The following is a 13,150-nucleotide window of genomic DNA, read 5'->3' as shown; positions in this document are numbered from 1 at the left end:
CACACTATGTTTTTAAAACATATATAAGCTATGATTTTAACTGAAACCGGTTAATCTTTGTTAGGAACAATTAAACTATAAACAAACGTAAATAACTTTCGTTTCTCTAGTAATTGAATAATGTTTGTTATGTCGAAGTTCTACGGTCAATGTTAAATGTTATAACAATCATTGGTAGCTTTTACAAATTGACGTCTAAACATTGTGGTAATATCCTTGTTTGAATTCCGGTGTTTATATTTTAAGCGAAAGTTAGTAATATAAATAATGCAATACTAGTTAACTACTTATGTTTTTCCTAAAAAACTATGCAGTAGTATCTAGTGAAGTACCAGCCCCTCTCCAAAATTCTTGGTATTTTGATTGGGCGAGCTTACGCCTATCGGCAGAGCGAAAATCCTAATTTCTAAATTCCAGCCAGCTCCTGAAAAAAAAAATTTCAGATAATTGTCTATGCTCATCGAATATCGATTTTATTTTAATAATTATTTATTATTTTATAATGAAAACTGCCATAATGTTTATATATTCATTTATTTATTCTTAGAGAAGGCTTACGAACTAATCACATGCCAAGTAAAAAAGTTATCCAAAACTTAAACTTAGTTTAGGTACTTGAATTGAACCACAAACAACGTACCTAAGTGGTTAATGGTTAAGTAGGCATTTATTGTGAGTTGATTGCAAGGCGGCTTTTTCTCTTATCTGGCAGAAAAAACATAAACATTCTTCATCTGAATTCAATTACCAGTATTTTATGACGGCAATATTGAAATCTAATCTGAGCTTCTGTCTCTGCGAAGGCGTCAAATCAAAACCAGTAGCATCAGGTGTCTTGCAATGATATCGTTTAGAACATGTCCGCCCACAGTTGAAGCGAATAAATTCAACACTTTACTGCACGCCACATTAATTGGCTACCATACCACTTAATTCTAAACCTTTTTTCAATAAAATGCAGCCATATTGGCCCGTTTCGATAATCGTTTTCGAAACTGAGATGAACTTAATCTCATTGCGAAAGAACTATAAAAACCTTATCATTCTGTAAACGAACCTTCATTAATACTAATCCAGAGTGGACGTATTATCTACGCTAGTTATAAATTAAGTGTATGAGGTTAGCCAACATCCCGCCTTGGACTTATAAGACTTGCCGTGGCCACACACGGTGAAGAAATAAAAAAAAGTTTATTGACGCATCGTGTGTTGTCTATTGCCATGAGTAGTAATACTCCTTTGTCCTGGGATAAAAATTAAACTTTAATGTATTCATTTCAATCATGTTGAGGATTTTCTGTTAAGATAACTTTTAAGAGTTGTAAAGGCTATTAAGATAAGACGGGGACAAATTGAGGGCAATCCACATGAACATGTTTTTAACTGAAAATAATGACGATTTGAATCCAGTGAAGGATGAAACAGAGTCTAAGCACACTTTTTTTCTACAATAAAGACTAATAAACTGAAATGTGATAATTTGAATATTTCGATTCGACAGGATGAATTTATTAATATAGATATGATATTATTAAGCTTGGTTATTGCACTTACGAAACAGATTGCGTTTAGGATTTTGCAGGCGCTTTGAGTACTCCCGTGCGTTCATTAGATATAGATCAGACTAACCTAACTTGTTAGGGTCATAATTTAAGTAAGTACCTACCCAGTCGGTGAGTACCAATTTTTTAGAATGATAAAACTATCATACCTACTTATAAATTTGGTAACCAATGCATCAAAAATCAAGTCATCATGAATTCAAATTTTAATCATGAAGAACATTATACCTATAGATAAAATTATTTGGTTTCAAATTAACATAATTTCTAAATAAAGCTTAAAAACAAACAATATTATCACTATGAAGCTCAAATTGTGATATGTGAGACAGGTAACAAGCATGCGGTGCCATTTTGTAAGCCAACTCACAGTTTGATTAAACTTTATTGACAAAAAATAACGGTTACAGCCATTTTCAAAACGTTAAACAATTAATAGTATGACAGTCCATTCCCATAAATAGATACTTAGATGGGTTTGGTGAAAGGTACCTATATTGTTAGATCTTCTATAAAGAAAAAAAAAGTAAATCGAAGCTAATTCTGCCTTTATCTATGTTTCCACGTGATAAAGCAAAAATAACGTCAGAGGTAGGTAGGTAGGTATGTTTGCCGGGATTGTTTGAAAGAGTTACCGCGGCCCTGGTACATAAAAGGCCTACGACGGAACCATCGACGGAACACGACGGTTTTTAGTCAGCAAGAGTCTGACACTCCCTCACCGCTGCTAATCCACAGCGGGAGGCGTCATTTGATGATTTTTGACGTCGTTACGAAAAGAGGTTACCTACCTGTTGCGCCAAAATGCAATATACAAAATAGTCGACAATTTGACATGAGGTTAGAGGTAGGTACTTACTTGTATACTACATATAGGGCTAATATCGAACTTAACAAGTAATTTACTTTACAGATAGATAGGACATTGGGAGGGAACGTGTAGGTACCTGGTAGTGTTTCATAAAAGTTTTGATTCGTCATCGTTTTGTACGCAGGTTTTGATAATAATCTGAAAAAAATAATCTCATTCAGCCCTAACAATACCGCTTCCTGGTTCGTAGCGTTCTTTATTAACGCTCCCTCAACATAATGGAGTATTGTCGCCGGATCGTGGGCGATGCGCCTGACATCAGATTTTCTCCGTAACCGACGCAATAATAAAGATATCTAAACATCTTACTTTAGTTGTTAGTGGCTTGTGAAATATAAATGTCAAAGTAGGTATACTCTAGTCGTAGGCGTTGCTTGTGTTGTGAAAGACGGGTTCAGTGTTCTGGATAAACGCTAAATTAAAAACCCTCAATTACGTTCATATGAAAGAACAAGAAATAAAAAAAAAGAAAGAAAATAAATTTTGTTGTGCGCAACATGTCTAAGTCATAATGAAATCCTACTTTTACACTGTTACTATTACAGCCTTTTTTTTATAGTCCCACTGCTGGGCACAGGCCTCCTCTCAGACGGAGAAGGATTGAGCATTAATCACCACGCTTGCTCAATGCGGGTTGGTGATTTCAGACTTTATAGTCCAGGTTTCTTCAAGATGTTTTTCTTCGCCTTTTTTATCAGCCATTGGTGTCTAAGATTATCTAGAAAGTACATACAAACTTAGAAAAGTTGCACTGGTACTTGCCTGACCAGGAATCGAACCCACACCCTCATACTCGAGAGGTTGGTTCTTTACCCACTTGGCCACCACGACTTTTACACTTAGGTACCTACTATTCTCGCTTAGAGGTATTTAGGTAGGTATGTCCTAAAATTTGTTTTAGGAGCAAGTTTTCGTAGCAATAAAAGGCAAAAAAAAACCAATAGGAAGAAGTACCGTAAGGCAACAATGTCCTAAACAGTCCTAAACTAGTAGAATCATTCTGCCACCGAGGAAATAAGGGCAGCGGTAGCCACTGTCGTTGTCGTGTGAATCAAAGCAAAAATAAGCCCTTTTGTAGGCTCATTCAATGGCCGGCAAATATAGGTCTCTTCATCTACATTCCTTGCTTATTTTTTTATAATAAAACGAAATTAAATTACTAGAAAAAAAGTAATATTTTCTTTAGTGTTTTAACACATCCTTTAAAAAGACCTTCGTAAACAAGCATAAACTTCGTTCAGAAACTTAAAATAGAAATTAATGAAGGTTAAGAATTCCAGTTCAGCAATAATGCATGTATTTACTATTTTTTACACTAATTAAATTAAAAGTAGGATTTTAACAAAAGGCATCCAGTTAAATGAAAATTCTAAAACAACAATATAACATTTCCGAACTGTTATTATGTATGTCATTGCGGTGTCGGTGACGGTGAATGTCAGATTTTTAATTTCGTTCTCTCGCGTTCGCACCGAGTAACGAATGACGATTCCCCGGACTGTTTATAATTTATTTCCTGCCGATTAACAGTAAAATCGTCTACATCTTCGGCGTCTTTATTTTATCAAAAACATCAACTTTGAGGTCACAATCAGTAGTCAAATAAGACAACTCAGTTTCCTGTGCCAAATAGGAAGAAAGTATAGTGTTTTCTAAGCGCGCTTCTAATAAAATTACGCTCAATATACTTAATCAATCAGTGAAAAATGAGAACTGATTAATGCGATTTTCCCGCACGTGAAAACAGACGTAACAAGTGGTATCAAATCTGTGTTCAAATTGATTGAAGACGTGTTTTTATTAACTTGAAGAAAATGGATAAAATTAAGTTATTGTGGTCAAAAACCAACCGGTGGCATAGAGGTTTGTACCTTTATTTATAATTATTTACTTATTTGTAACTGTTGTCGCCGTTTTCCCGCGCTTTCACCCGCATCCCGTGGGAACTACTGCCCGTACCAGGATATAATATAGCCTACGTTACTCGGGAAGAGTGTAATTTTCCAACAATGAAAAAATGTAGGAAATGCCTTCTCTGAACATGTGTTTTAGGTATTTGTTTCTTTGATTCTCAGTTATATTTATTTTCTTGTGAATAATATGGCTTATCAATAGCAATATCAGTGGTCACCTGGTTAAGCAGTTTATTTTCCACCACACTTTATAATCAATCAAATAATGTTAATAACTGTAGAAAGTTAATCCGAAAACCGATTAACCAGATTGCTAATAGTCGAAATCAATCCTGAGCATAATTAAAAAAAAAAAAACAAAAACAATTTTGCAACCCTTTGTTACTCTCTGACCGCAAGTTTCATATATACTTTTGTACTTTTATAAAGGCCTGACTTAATATAATATTATGACCTAACTAAATCAAAGATAGCAACAACCACAATCATGAATCAAGTTACATTTTACCACTTCATGTTTTTTATTTGTCTATGGAAAAACCGGTTATGTATGAATACTTGAACTTTGATCACAACTTCAAATTAACATAGACAAATCTTACAAACCTATTTTATTCTAACAAGGATATTTTATTCATAGTGTAGGTACTAATAAATATTTATTATAATGATCAAACATTAGTCATTAAGTATTGTCATCATGCAAATAAAAATATGAGCTGTTGACTGTAGTTTTAACTGCATCCTGTAGGTAATAATGCTTTCAAGTAAATCGAGTATTATAAAGTAAAGCACTGTTACACAGCTACATCCGGTTAGACTGGAAGCCGACCCCAACATAGTTGGGAAAAGGGCTCGGAGGATGTTGAGTAAATTGAGTATTATTTCATGGTAACATATTAACTAACGTAATTATGTAGTCAAAAATTGACAAAATTGGTTTAGAACAGGAAAAATAAAAGTTGTGTCTCTCTCATTACCTACCTTTCGTTTCTTATATTATTCAATTTCTTATATTACCTATTTTAAAATTTCTATAAAAACTATTATTCAGTTTCACTCATTTTCACACTGCAATACCCAAATACCTAATCTGAAAAAAATATTTTACAGTATTATTCAAATATCTTACCTTGATAATTGCTTACTCACTATGACTATGAATGATGTCAATGTATTAAGATGAATCACTTATAAGGCATTATAAGTGATTCATCTTATTTTATTTGTGGCAAAAAATCACGTCTTTGAAGCATGGTTTTTTTTGATAATTTTGTTTTATATATTTTTTTTGAAAATTCAATCCCAAGTAATTTTTACGGTAACTACCTAAGTATTTTGATGAACTTGCGAACATAACTATTCCGCACTAATTATTACCATTACCATAAGTTGTATGGCACACTTAAATAAAATACATCAAACAAAGATCATTTTCTTTAATAAATAAGTCTAGAAATAATAACAGGAAATGAAATAATAATTTTATTTACTTTGTTTTATTTTTAAGCCTTTATTATATTGTTTGTATTTATACAAGATCTAACAGACCTTATATGTTCTACATAAGCAAATAGAGAACTAGGTAGAGACATATCGTCTTAATACATATTTCATAAGTTATGAACAGATGTCACAGGCCATCGCATCAGTAATGCCTTTGAAATAGATGAATGACATGTGCTCGTCTCGCATGTTACATCTTGCTATGACGTAAATCATTAGTTAATAGGTTGCAAGGACATCTAGATTACAAGCAAATAGGTATGTATGTATAATTATGTACATAGGTGCTTGCAATAAGTAGAATACATTATCTGCAGTATACAATGACATATTACCATTTCGGTACCACATACTTACATGATAAAGAAAAACAATAAGAAAGAAATAATTTACAAAGGTAATGCTTATTTCTAAAGAAATCTCTCCCAGCAAAAAGAAATAGGAATGAGAGAGATGTAGACAGTGTATTTAATTTATAAGTAATGTTAACTTAATTGGTACTTAATTCAATACAAAAAAAATTCTATGTAGATCTATTTATTGATATAGGTTAGGAAAAAAAAAACATAATGAAATAGGGTTTTATCTAGAGGTATAGTTAACATTCAAATCACGTTGCTTATTGCTTATTTAAAATAGCATTGTCATGATACAGTCAATGCTAAGATTATTCTTATCAGATGTTGTCTCAATAACACCTGTTAAAACTAGCAAACAGATAGATATTATTAACATGATAAGGAATTACATCATTCTAATGGGTCCGAATTCCAATAGCTAATGGGGCTGAAGTCCAATATCTAATGTAAGCTCAAAAAACAAAGTTCAGTTAAATCGTTAACTGAATTATCATTTTTTTTATTCATAAAAAAGATAAAGTTATCGATAAATTTTTCTCTGTGGCTCTTGCTCAGAATTTTCTCATCCACATAGTAGTCTCTTTCTTCTCCACTATATGCATACTTTTCTTACCCCAAATCTATTGTATCCACCTATCGCCATCCTAAGTTACAGAAATCTTCTAGCCTAATCTTATCTTCTGACCTTGACTTTGCCAAATAATAGGTAGGTAGTTCCCCAAATAAAAAACTCAGGTCTTTGACCTCTGATCTTGACTATGTTCGGTTAAAATGACGTAATACTCTTTAGTGCCATAACAAAAATATCTAACAATCTTCACGCGTTCCGATCGAGGTTTGCCAAGCGTAGCCAAATAACAATTGGTGTGCTATCGTACATACAAGTGCAGTTCTGAAATGTTCAATCGTAGTTTATATGATTTGCTACGCTTATATGCAGATTGTTAACTCATCATAACAGGAAGGATATGGGCTGCCTGACGGAATTGTGGGCCCGAAATGCTTTGGAGAGAGGAGAAACGCCTCTCTCATTCAACGCCTTGGTTTCCATCATAAGTCATAAACTCAAAGAAATCTGAGAGCAGCAAACCCCCCTTACAAAGTCTTCTGTGTATAGAAAACAAAGAATCCACAAGCGTTCGTCCAGATACAGATAGATAGTTTAGTTTCTTTTCAGTTCAGATTATTGAGCTCTATGTTCTGAAAATCACCTTCATGGCTCGCTGAAGCATGCATGCCCAAATTAGCACAGGTTTCCTTTAGTCTCTTCCTTTTTTCCTCGAAAGGCTTGCTTTAAAAACTCGGCTAAATTGTTACGAGGAATTTATTGAATCTATTAGACTTGCTATTTCTGTATTTCATGTTTTTAATAATTTTGCTCTATCGTCATGAAAAGGTTAACATACAAATCATAATATAAACTAACAAAATACCGTCATTTCATATAAGTGATCGCCTGACCGTTCATTAACTATTATTGTAGGACGATAAAATAACAACTACACATTTATGGAGCACGCTGTCACGATTTAGTATTGTTTCTAGTAGATATGTTAATTAATAGAAACCGTGTTTACCTTTAAAAAAAAACTTGTATATACTTCCTGTTCACACGAATTCGAAGGTCGATACCGTCTATAACTGCAAAAATTTTGATGAATAAGAAAGCACTCCATAGAAAGAAGAAAGGAAAGAAAAACATTTAGTAACAGTAGTTGGTCACAATATCACATACCTACCTATTTCCCAAACGGGCATTTAAAATATTCGCTATAACCTCTAAAACAACTTTTGACAGCTATCCATAGTTTCTCTTTCTATGGTCTTCTAGCAACAATTAATACCGTTCCATTCTTTCCAGGTTTCTTCGTCTTCCTGCTAGTAGAGTTGCGAGTGTTCCCGGAACGTCAGCTGGGGTTCCAGTGCAATGACCCCGCGCTGTCACACCCCTTCACGGGAGATACCATCAGTTGGAAGCTGTTATTGGCCACCACTGTTATCCTGCCTTTAGTTGTTGTAAGTAATCTTTAGATTATGCAATTTTTTGATGAGTTAGTCCGTGTTTCGGAAGGCACGTTGAATATTTGGGTCCCTATCGTCTTTTAAACATCTATGGCATTCCTTACGGATACGTCAAATCAAAAGCCAGAAAATCTGACAACCAGTCTTACCAAGGGGTATCGGATTGCCTGGGTTGAGGAGATTAAATTGGCAGTGGCTCCATGTAAAACACTGGTTCTCAGCTGCATCCAGTTAGACTGGAAGCCGAACCCAACATAGTTAGGAAAATAGAACTAGACAGATCACGACTTGAGACTCCATATAGTAACAGATGAGCTGCATATCCGAAACATGTTTTAAGTCCTAACTTGGTTGCTTCACTGAATTGTGAGAAGAAGTTTGCTCTCAACGTGGTTTAAAATCTAGGCAGACTTTAAGTCACTCAGCCCGCAGAAAACGCTTGAGGTAGATAAATAAATTATAGGAAAGTATCTAACTGCTAGTTCGTCAGAGTGCCTGAACTATTGGCTACTGTACTGTTGCGGTTTGCGGTTTTCCCGTACGTTGCAATCTTTTCCGGGGTCTGGATATATGTAAACGCAATCATCATGCAGAATTTCTAGTACAGTTTTTGCTTATTTCTTTGTATGTATTTAAAGAGATAAGTCAAACCACTAAACCGGTCTTATGAGGCTCAGCTTTATCTGTATATCTACTTTCTTTGTTTTTAATAATAAATAAATCAAATAAATGAGTTTGAATGATAAATCAAGATAAAGTGTTGTATTGAAAGAAATTGAATGATGAAATATAGTTTTTATCACATTGAGTTCTCTCAGAGCGTGATTAAGACCTTTTTGCTGTGATATAAGATAACATTATCGCGTTAGTCATGTACATATGTATAGATTAAACTGACTGATTATAATACAACCAGACGGTTGTATTCTAATGTGTACCTACTTTATAATTTTTTACCTATATGTTATTTATAATGTATTCTTAACCAAATGAAATTTTTTTTAAATCTTCGGTTTCGTGTCATACTGTTAAACATTCTGGTTTGCTAGTAGGTATAAAGCATTCACAAAGCAGCCCGGAGTCTGGAAGCTGGTGATTGATACACCCGTGCATAGATGATCATTTTAAAGTCGGTCCTACGCCTGATCTCTCACCTATGCTATGAGAATGGGGGAATAGAGAGTACACCCGTGCCTGCGAAAATGCTTGTGCACTATAATATTTATGATCTCCTTAGGGAGAACAGTCACCGTAACCGAACTCGACGATATTACTATTATTTATGATCCTTTATTTTTTTGCAGATGCTTCTAGTAGAAAGGAAATACCACAATGACAAGTCAGGGAAGTCAAAGCAAGCTATGTTCTGGTTCAAGGAGTATTTATTTGGACTACTCGTCAATCTTGGGACCGTGCAGACTTTGAAACTCCTTGTGGGGTCGCCTAGACCTCACTTCTTTGATACTTGCAGCCCTAAGGAGGCTCTCACTTGTCAAGGGTGAGTTTTGTTATTTTTATGTCTGTTTTTCTTGCTTCTGGGTAATAAAAGGGGTGCCAATCATGTTTTTTCTGGATATAGACTGGTAGTAAGTTGCTTCAGAGGCTGACCTATGCCTCAAAAAGGTTTTGGCCACATCCTCTCGATATGGCTGAAAATACATGGGGTAGTAAAGTAGAAAATAATAGCGGGAGTACCGTGAGGAGTATATGGGGACAGGTCACAGGGGAAGTAGGTACCCAGGATGAGGACGTAATGAAGTACATAAGAGCGTATAAAGAGAAATTATATAGAGAGCATATAGGAGGAGTAGGTACATAGGAAAAAGATCCAACACATGATTTATTTCATCACCAAAATCTCGAGTACTGCAGGGCAACTAAAAACCTTTACACTTGCAGGACAGAATATGTACCAAAGTACACATGTACGAAGGCGCACTGGATCAGCCAATCAGACAAGAGCTTTCCGTCCGGACACACTTCTCTAGCTGTTCACACGGCGATATTTCTCGCAGTAAGTATAAACTAAAGCACAAGAGACAATAATGTCGACGGACTTAAGCCCTGGTAGTTTTAAAGCCTTTAGGGTATCAACCGACACACAAAAATCCAGAGAGAATTTTCTAAAACTACCAGGGCCCAAGTCCGTCGACATCATTTTCTGTTGTCCCTTTTTATAAAACAATCTGTTAATTTGATAACTGAACTTTATATTTTTGGTAAACTTGGCTTAACTGATTTGAAATCTTTGTAGTTTGCTGTAGGAACAAATATTTAACACATAAGACGTGATGATGTGATGTGTTGTCCTCCTAGCTGATTATCGGTTACGGCGACTGTTCTCATGTAAGGAGATTAGGAGCACGCAGGACATATTACAGTGCACAAGCATTTGCTTGGACACAGGTGCACTCACTATTCCTTCACTCTCATAGCCCGATCCGGCACGATCGGAGAGAGATCAGGCAAACATAATTATAATACCTACTACTAAATAATATTTTTTTCTTCCAGTACTACCTCTACCGGCGTACAATAACTCGCAGCAACAAGATACTACTGTTACAAGTAGTGCTGCTATTATCTGCAGCCGTGTGTAGCGTGTCTCGCATGTGGGACCACAGGCATCACTGGTGGGATGTGCTCGCTGGCGCCACTATAGCCATACCTGTGCTGCTCTACACTGTAAGTACTAAAACTATGCTAATGTCCTGTGTTCTCCTTCTATATACTCCCTTATGTACTCCCCCTATAAACTCCTGTATGTACTCCTTCTAAACTCCAAATCTACTACTTCTATGATGAGATCAGCCAGCTGACAGGACATATTATAGTGCAGACACAGGTGCACTTCCTATTCCTTCACTCTCTGCGCCCGATGGGACGGCAATCCGACACGACCGGAGAGCGATCGGGCGCAGGACCGACATTAACGTGCCCTCCGATGCACGGTTCTAGCAATCAACAACTTTTACTTAATAGTTTATTTTTACTTTCCGTATAATGGACCCCTATTAATTTTTATTCTTAATTTTTTTCACAGATATATTCCCTGTGTGACAACTTCGAATGCAAGATGGCAGCCGCCGAGTGCCCATCTAAAGTGGAATCTGACGTTGGCGACACGCCGCTTGTAAGCCCCAAAGAGACGTAGTCAATTATTTATTTAAAATAATACTATTTTAAGTAATAACGCTAGTTGAGAAAAAAAAAAACAAGCACCCTTATTCGCAAAAATAATGGACAAGTTTCATATTTTATTCAAAGAGGTATACTTTGCTGCATTAAAAAAAAAAACTTTTAAGATAATTGTGACTACGCAATGTATATCATTGAATTCTCAAAATGAAAGTTTTTTTTAATGTGAGTAGGGTGCTTGATTTTTTAAACTAATAAATCTGAAACATTACCAGTACATTTTAAAAGGGTATGCCTAAACTTTCAGTGATCTACATACCTAAAAGTACCGATTTTGACAGTGAGTGTCTTTTTTTGTGATAAAATATCATAGTTACATGAAATAGTTTTTATTTGTGGGACGTAAACTTTGAATTTGAATCGCCACATGTCGCAAAAAAGAACACTTTTAACAGAATGTGTCTTTGAAACTTGACCAGGCAAAAAAGTGGTGAGTATTCTATAGAGACTTAGAGACTATCACTATATTTTTCAAGGAAATTTGGGATATCTGTGAGTCATTTCAAATCAAATAATTATGTTGATTTCTGACAGTGTGTAATGCTGGTCATTGCCTTCATTAGTCCAATTTTATTTATTTTTATTTCTAAGCTTTAACGGTATTATCTTGTGATTTCAAAACCTGGTTTTTAGAGATTAGAGTATAAAATACATTAAATGTATGGGAAGTATATGTATAGTGAGTTTTTAGAGTGCAATTTGTGTTACGCGGTTAAAGCAAGTAGTTACGTAAATGCTTCATAATGCACATTACACATTATTATATGTATATCATTATGTATTAAGTAGTAACTTAAAATTATATTCGTTACTGGATTATGTGTGACTGAGTCACGCTCACGACAAAATGGTTATCTGAATAATACCAGACGATTATGTGTATCCCGAAAATACAAATAATCTAAGACTATATTCACATATGTATGTAAGATTAATATGTAATTTTCTCACGGTTAACCATTTAACTTTTTATTACAAAAAAATGTGATATGATAAAACAAAAGATTGACCCGTTTGACTGCTAACTAACAGTAGTTTTCACGATAGAAGTTATCCTGTATCGAATAACGACGAAAAAAAATAATAATGCTGCTTCGAAAGGTAAATTACATAATATTGAATAGTGTGACATAATGCAAGCGCCTTTGCTATATTATAAGTGAAAATGCAATAACTTGTACCAATTGTGAACTACACCAAATAGTACATTGTATATTGACTAAGAGAAACTAATATTTATTTTGTATGAGATGTATTTTTATTTATTTTTTATCATGCATGTATTAAAGGTGGTTTATTTTTCAGTCTGTTTTTTACTTCATACCTAATTAAATGAAGAAGCCAAGCAACCAATAAAAAATAAAAAAGTATATATGTACTTACCTTGACGGATATCTAAACTCTATTTACTGGTTAACCGAATAATGCCTTCGAAAACAATAAATTACGCTAAACAAACAACAAGAAACGAAAATCAGTATTTAATTACGTAAACGGTAGATAATTACAGATACACAAAGCTCGGTGACTCCACAAAATATAATTATGTCGCACAACTAGCAATTATGATAATTATGAGCGATTTTCCACCAAAACCAAGCAAGCTTTCCATTAAAAGCTCATTTAAAATTAATGCTAAGTATGCACGGACTTGAGGACAGCCTTTGACAATGTTGACATCATTAGTTTTCCCACAAAACTGATATGACATATTTCACG

At 34.6% G+C, this 13,150-nt stretch overlaps 1 protein-coding gene across 1 annotated transcript; it reads left to right on the top strand.

The window, feature by feature from the left end:
- Window positions 1–3,863: 3,863 nt before the first annotated feature.
- Window positions 3,864–12,733, top strand: LOC135117886 (phospholipid phosphatase 3-like). The gene is made up of 6 exons (XM_064038296.1): window positions 3,864–4,296; window positions 8,073–8,227; window positions 9,538–9,731; window positions 10,133–10,247; window positions 10,748–10,918; window positions 11,277–12,733. Exons 1-6 carry the CDS (start codon window positions 4,248–4,250, stop codon window positions 11,385–11,387), a joined length of 795 nt encoding a protein of 264 aa, XP_063894366.1. The 5' UTR covers window positions 3,864–4,247; the 3' UTR covers window positions 11,388–12,733.
- Window positions 12,734–13,150: the final 417 nt, after the last annotated feature.

Source organism: Helicoverpa armigera, chromosome 15, assembly GCF_030705265.1.
Source record: "Helicoverpa armigera isolate CAAS_96S chromosome 15, ASM3070526v1, whole genome shotgun sequence".
NCBI classification, from domain to species: Eukaryota; Metazoa; Arthropoda; class Insecta; order Lepidoptera; family Noctuidae; genus Helicoverpa; species Helicoverpa armigera.
This window is presented reverse-complemented; position numbering and strand designations above follow the sequence as displayed.